Source organism: Protomyctophum bolini (assembly GCF_963924005.1).
Source record: "Protomyctophum bolini genome assembly, chromosome: 24".
Classification (NCBI taxonomy): domain Eukaryota; kingdom Metazoa; phylum Chordata; class Actinopteri; order Myctophiformes; family Myctophidae; genus Protomyctophum; species Protomyctophum bolini.
Window position 1 is genome coordinate 20467705 of NC_137885.1, and position 7500 is coordinate 20475204.

The 7500-nt window shown below is 45.9% G+C and overlaps 1 protein-coding gene across 1 annotated transcript in view; it reads left to right on the forward strand.

Moving 5' to 3' along the window:
- The window catches only part of fam184aa (family with sequence similarity 184 member Aa), a 40971-nt gene that overhangs the window by 16876 nt on the left and 16595 nt on the right, over positions 1 to 7500 (forward strand). Inside the window, exons 9-10 of the mRNA XM_080758680.1 lie at positions 3365 to 3486; positions 4106 to 4256. Of these exons, the coding sequence (XP_080614806.1) occupies positions 3365 to 3486; positions 4106 to 4256 (273 nt within the window). The remainder of the gene's footprint in view (positions 1 to 3364; positions 3487 to 4105; positions 4257 to 7500) is intronic.

The window sequence follows — 7500 nt, forward strand, 5'->3', positions numbered from 1 at the left end:
ATTTGTTTAGGGCCGGTGCCATGACGACACATTGACATTAGACTACACACTCCATATTTGGGCGTAGCTTCATTGGGAACTCCCTATATGGTTATGGCTGAGTCAGAGTGACGTCAGAGGTCCGCCCACCGACCCGCCCCTCCCACTAGCCAATCATGATATCGGATTCATGCCATGCATTAACCTTTTTGGGCTACATTACGTGTGATTAAAGTTTGACCAAATATGATGTCACACAAACTGACATCATAGACTGTCCTCTTACTGCATAAATGGCCTCATGTTCAATAAAACTCTATTACAGAGCAAGGTGGTGACGGTGTCATTTACCAGCTAACCAGTCGGTCAAATGTTGCGCTGTACAGCGGAGTTACGAGGAGACCCAAAGGTCATCCAAGATACTGTCGGTGCCATCACTGTAGCGGTGGGACACGAGGTGTACGTCTTCAGAGGGTCCCCTTGGAACGCCAGAGAAGATCAGATCATGGTGAGCGTCTTCAGTACCGTGTCGCTGAGATGGACCACGCCGCTGCCACCAGTGACAACTACAGCAGGAGAGCGCCCCCCTGAGGTGCCCTGTAGTCGCACATTCCACACGGCCGTGCTCATTGGAGATACTGTCTACATCTGGGGTGGAATACGAATGATGGATAAAATGGCTGAAAATGTAGACCTGTGCAGCAACATGCTTTATGCATTTGACCTCCACACCCACAGATGGCTCAATGCTGAGGTCTCTGGGAGCGTTCCAGAGGCGAGGTCGGGCCACTCAGCCTGTGTCTTGAGGAAGGACATGCATGTCCATGGAGGAAAGAACCAGCTGGGTGTATCCAATAATGACATCTACAAGCTGGACACCGCCACAATGGTCTGGTCCTTAATTGACACCAGTGGAACTCTGCCGCCCAAATCAGCACTTCACACTGCCACCATCATCGGGACAAAGATGTTTGTTATTGGTGGAGGTTATTTGGTCCAGGACGACGGCAAGAGCAGCACCCGAGTGTTTGACACAGAGACCAACTGCTGGCTCAGCAATCCTTCTGCACAGCTTCCTACAGAAGAACGCGTATTCCATTCAGCTTTTTCCTACAATGGAGAGCTGTACATATTTGGTGGTGTAACTGCAGAGTCACTGCAGAACTTCCTCCACATGTCATTGCAGCCCTGCAATGACATGTGGAAGTTCAGTCCGGAAACCTCTTCCTGGAAAGAGGTTAAGCCCAAGGTGAACGACTCATTCTTCATTAGTTGTGGCTGCTGTTGCATGGTGGGAGATCGTGTCATCATCTTTGGAGGATGTGAAGGAAACATGCGTACACCCAATGATGACCTGTTCGTCTGGGACTTCAGTCCCAGTCTCAAGACGCTATGCAAGCTGGCGGTAATTCAGTACGGTCTGGAGCGGTCTGGACTCCCACACGACATCGGGTGGGAACTGGCAGCCATGATTGACCCTCTGCCGTGTCCTGTGGTCAAGAAGAGCCCCAAACGGAGGGAGGAGAGTAGATCTAGAATCGTACAGCGTTGTTTGACTGTTCCTCGACAAGTGTTGAACAGATTTCGGCTGTACCGAAGCCAATGGAGGGGAGGGGGAAAGAAGCCTTGTTAGGAGGCTTCAAGGGTTATGTTATGTGTGTGTTTTATTATACTTTTATTTAGAGTCAACAGCCATGACCAGAAGAAGTTTAAGAAGTGCCCTTATTTTATTATACTGTACTTATATATGTACTGTATGTTATTGTTTTGTTTTTTGTTTGTTTTTCATTTTAAGTATATAAGTATATAATAAGAAGATGTTGTGGTTGGGGTAATTGCTCATAATTGTACCCTTCACTGCATTTACCATCCCTAACCATTAGGAGCGGTTGGGAAAGTGCCATTAATACAGTGCCATGGGAGCTGCTATTAAGGGTCTTGTGCTGGGATACTGCACATAAAGTGGGCCAACTGGAGGGGCTGGGGGGGTACCGGTGACCTTCCCACTCCCAGTAGATACTACACATAAACTGGGCCAACCAGAGGGTGTGTGTGTGTGTGTGTGTGTGTGGGGGGGGGGTCGAACCGGCGACCTTCCCACCAACCACCGATATATCAACATACGGTTTTTTTGGGTTAACAATGCCCATTAGGGCTGTCAGAACGAATTTCATAATATGAAAGAAATTCGAATATTAAAAAATATATATATATTCGAAAGCTAAAATTGCCATTCGAATGGAGCTTTTATAATTTATTAATTCTATTTAATATTTTTATTTTGTTTTATGTTATTTTATCCGCTCACTAAATGTATTGAGTAACGCATCTACCGCTGTGAAATCTCCCCGGCCGCTTCCACTGCATGTGAAAAGGTGCACGCCGGTCACGTCGCAGAAGAGGTCATTGATTGGCTAAAGTAGGGCCAGATTTCAGGGTAAGCCAATCAGAGACAGTCTACAGGGTGGGCGGGCTTACTGGCTGTAGCCCATTTATTCACAGACACACAAACCCTTGTAACACATACATAGATACTAGTATACTACGCAGACAGAAATCGCCGGTAGAACGAAAATCATAATACAGTTTCACGACGCAACTTTATTGCACATCTGTGCTTGCCTTTCATCCACGCTTCTATAGCCTTTTAAATCTCATTTCCCATCCACGGGCACAAGCAAAGTGATATCAGCATCTTCCACCCGATCTGTGGTGTTGTTGTTTCTGACGAGGGCAGCAACTAGTTAGCATGGGAGCTAACATTAGTCCATATCGTTAGAAGCCAAGGAGTCCTCCTTAATAACACACTCGATGCTGCGTTTACACGGGCAGACACAGACGAATGCTAATATCATTTGGAGCAGGCCGAGCAGCTACTGTACACGTCTGTTTGCATCAACATGTTGCTGGCTTCACAATGAATGATAGATTTTATCGTTGCCTCTGCCCGTTTAATGGTCAGGATTTCACTGTCCACAGAAGGCAGACCTGTCAAAACTATGCACTTCCCAAAACTCACAAGACATGCCAGCCACGTGTATTATTATAGGCTAAATATGAGCAAAAATAAACAATGTAAATATTCGAATATATTCGAAAATTACAAATATTTAAGCAATGAAATTCGAATTGGATTATAGAGGTGAACTGACAGCCCTAATGCCCATTAGCTGTTCTAACATAACCACCAAGCACGGCCTGGGGGGGGTGTAGTTGCGCGCTGGTGTTGTGCACCGAAAATAAGCCACTTTTCACAGCTATTTGTGTGTGTGTGCGTGCATGCGTGCGTGCATGCGTGCGTGTGTGTGTGCGTGTGTGTGTGCGTGTGTGTGTGTGTGTGTGTGTGTGTGTGTGTGTGTGTGTGTGCGCGCGCACGTGCGCGCAGGAGGAGATCGAGACAGAGAAGCAGCAGCACGAGGCCAGGGTGATGTCCATCCGGACGGAAGAGAAGCAGAAGATGGACAAGATGGCCGACGACCTGGACCAGAAATGGACGGACGCCCTCCGGTGAGAGGTTATAGGGCAGACCTGGGCATTGCATTATGTGAAAGGTTACTTGGAAATTAGAAAATAAAACGTACATTCTAATTTTACCTTCTGCGTGGACTAAAACTGCATTTATTTTATTTTGAAGCCTGTTTATTCACATAGATGGTGGTTTCAACAAAATATGGACTACTACGTATTTATTCACTGAAGTCAGTAAATAATAGTAGTAATAATAATAACATATACTCTTATCAGCTTGTCAAAACAATGCTATTTACTGCTTTTTATATAGAAATTAAATAAATATTATGCAGAATCGAGTTCAGGCTTTTGGCCCGGGCCTCCACAATTTTTCTGTTTCTCATTTCTCAGCTCTCACCCAGCTAAGGGCCGATTCATACTCCTATTTTAGAGCCGAATAAAAGTCGTTTCGGCGCTGTAGAGCCTACAATTTGACGTCATTTGAGGTTCGGGGGGGCGGGTACCGTCCTAAAGTCGGCTCTTCGGTGCTACTGAAAATTTCTGACGAGCCGAAAACATTTCGGCACTACAGCGCCGAAATGGGAGTATGTATCGGCCCTTACTCTCTCTCTCTCTCTCCTTCCTCTCTTGGTCTCTCCTGGTGTGTCTCTCTCAGAGAGGAGTTGAGGCTGCTGAAGGAGGAGTTGTCGGAGGAGTACGATGCTGATAAGAACTCGGCTCTCACTCAGCTGTCCCAGCAGAAGGATCTGGAGATGATGGCCCAAAGAGAGAGCTGGCAGAGGAAGGTGGAGGACCTGCTGGAGCAGGTAACGCGCGTCTCACACACGCACACACACACACACACACACACACACACACATGCAAACACACACGCATGCATGCACACATCATCAGCGATCTTAAATTGGGTCTTGGCTCCAAAGGAGTAATATATGTGTGGCCTATCACAAGGATCACAAACCAGGGTAAACGAAAATGTTACATTTATTGAGAAAAGGATAGGGCAAGTGAATAAACAGTATGTCGTCAGGGTGGCCAAGGCCAAAATAACAAACAAAACCCCAACCCTACCTAGAAAAAGAAAAAACAGTCCTGAACTACACCAAAAAGAAAATCACAATCTAGACTAAATGGTTTGGTATACCGTGATAGTGATTTATGAGTTGCTTAAAGTAACTTTGTCTGACTGTCTGGCTATAGTGGACCTTGTCTGAGTGACTAGTAACTCTGTCTAACTAATAGTTTCACTGGGAAAACTGGGAAACTCAGAAGTTTTTACAATGGCAAAAGAAATCCCAATCTCCATGCCACTCCTCCAATCTCTACTGCTACGTACTCCCACCATCCATCATCATGCAGCACTGAAAAACACTAACAGTGGATTATACACAAACCAAAACACCACTAGGGCCACATAGGGCCTTAACAATATGGCTCCCTTCCTCCCTCATGTATACTATTCCTCCATGCGCTTCTGTTTTGAGGTCTTCCGACATTCGCACAACATGGCCTGTCCATCTGAGCTGGTGTTTAAATATGATGGTGCCAATGGTGTCGATGTTTGCCTCCTCGAGCACACTGACATTTGTCCGCCTCTCCTTCCAATCGATGCGTCCAGGATTTTATTGTAGGCACCTTTGGTGGTAAGACTCCAGGGGCTGTATTTTGCGTGTCTTAAGTACCAGGTCTTATTACTTAACTTAAGACCTGGAGGTGTGGTCAATGCTCTTTGGACACTCAGAATAGCCAAATGGCATTGATCACGCCTCCAGGTCTTAAGTTAAGTAATAAGACCTGGTACTTATTCTACTTAAGACACACAAAATACAGCCCCCGGGCTCTTATGTGTCTGCTGTAGGTGGTTCATGTCTGCACCTTATACTGTAGGAGCGTGGACAGGATAACTGCCTTGTAGACGAGTCTTGGCCAGCAGGTTGGAGTTTTCAAAGACCCTTCTACAAAGCTTTGCAAAAGCCCCACCTGCACAGTGGTGTATACTTCGCTGTCAATGTCTGCCCTTGAGGAGAGGTGGCTACCCAGGTAGGGAAACTGGTCCAAATTTTCAAGGGCTACATTGTTGATCGTTATCGTCGGTGAGATTATGGAGGAGTCTGGTGGGGGCTGATGGAGAACATTTTTTTCACGTTTATGTCCAATCCCAGCAAAAGCATCAAGTAGAGTATGCTCTGAAGATCTTTCTCTGTGTGGGCAATGATGGCATTGTCGGCTGCATATTGCAGTACCACGAGGGGATTGTGAGAGATCTTGGATTTGGCCTTGAAACGGTTAAGGTTGAACAGCGCTGCCATCTGTGCTGTATATGATCTGAACTCCAGACGGTATAGGCTGTGAGCAATTAGGTGCAGATTGGCTGCAATGAAGACTGCAAACAGAGTGGGGGCAATGATGCATCCTCGTTTGACACCAGTCTCCACCTTGAAAGGCTCAGTCTCACTGCCACTGCAGAGGATTGTTGCTGACATGTTGTCACGTAGGAGCCGGAGAACCCTGATGTACTTTTCTGGACATCCACATTTTGACGGGATTTTCAGAGGCCTTGCCGTTCACAGAGTCAAAAGCCTTTGTTAAGGCAATGATTGCCATGTATAGTGGTATAGTAGTTTTGCCAGTTAACTTATTTGAGGGCACCATTGCAATGTCCTCACAGAACAGTGTGCTAAATAATAGTGGTAAAGTCTTAAATTAGTTATTCAGAACATTAACATTTCAGAATTAAAATGCAAATCTGACCATGACTGACTCATGGCTGCCTCACTAACCCATGGAATCTGGAATTCCACACTCCAATTTATGTTATTATGCCAACACTCACTATCTCTGTCTCTCTCTCTGTGTGTGTCTCTCTCTCTCTCTCTCTCTCTACCTGTTTTAGCATATTTATTTTAGCAAAGTTTATATTTCTCATAATTCTGCAACAATATTAGCAGCTGACTTCAAAGGGCCTGGGGGCTTTATTCCTCCATGCGTTGCACGCTATTCCAGTCTGTTGGTTCTCCTCCTCTCCTTCTCCGACGGAGGAATGAGAGATACAAAGACATGTTTCTGTTTCTGTTTTTTAATTAGCTTTTCCCCCGAAGCCGTAGTTCTGTTTCTTCTCTGATTCCCCAGTTCGACCCGAACCCGACACAGGCGCACGCACGCACGCGGACACGCACACGCACACACACAAAAACACACACACACACACACACACACACACACACACACACACAGACACAGGACCGCACGTGGAAACATCCAGTGGCACACACATGCACAGTGCACACACTGACTGACACACCGCGTGCAGATATCGATGGAAGCCAACTTATGGCATAACTTTGCATGCACATTTGCACATAAATGCAATGCGACCCTCCCTTGCACCCTAAATGAATATTCTATGAGCGATCTCCTTGTGTTGCAGTCACGGTGCACAGAGCTCCATGTCTCCGTCTGGTCATTTACATATAGGAATTACACTGTTAAAAACACACGCTGCGTGTGAGCTTGTAGGTTTATGAATTATTTTAGTTAAGTTTGAAATAATAATAAGCTCCTTACATAATGTTTCACAATTCACACTTGTGGTGGACAACATGAGGTAATAATATTACCAAAATGACCCTTACGGGTCCATTTGGTTCCATTTGTACACTCCCTGGCCACATTTACACGGCCAGAAAAAGGCCAAGTCCCGTTGCCTTCTCACTTTTTATTCAGCATTTACACGGAGACGCAACAATGATTGAACACACTGTAATGTGCATGCCAGGTGGCTAGGTGGCGCACCGTGGCGGTGACACACTGCCAGATAGACCAGGCATGCATGCATAGTAGAACCACTTCCCTTCTACTTTATGACAAGGCTGTTTGTTTACATCGGTTTAATTACATTCATATTCGTAGGATGAGTGGGGCGAGCTCATCCTAGGAACTCAAATATCGCCGACGGCTATTCACCGATGTGATAAACAGAAGCGACGTAAGCCGACGTGAACCATGATGTTTTGCGGATTCATAACTTTTCCTGTTTATATGGAGACAGGA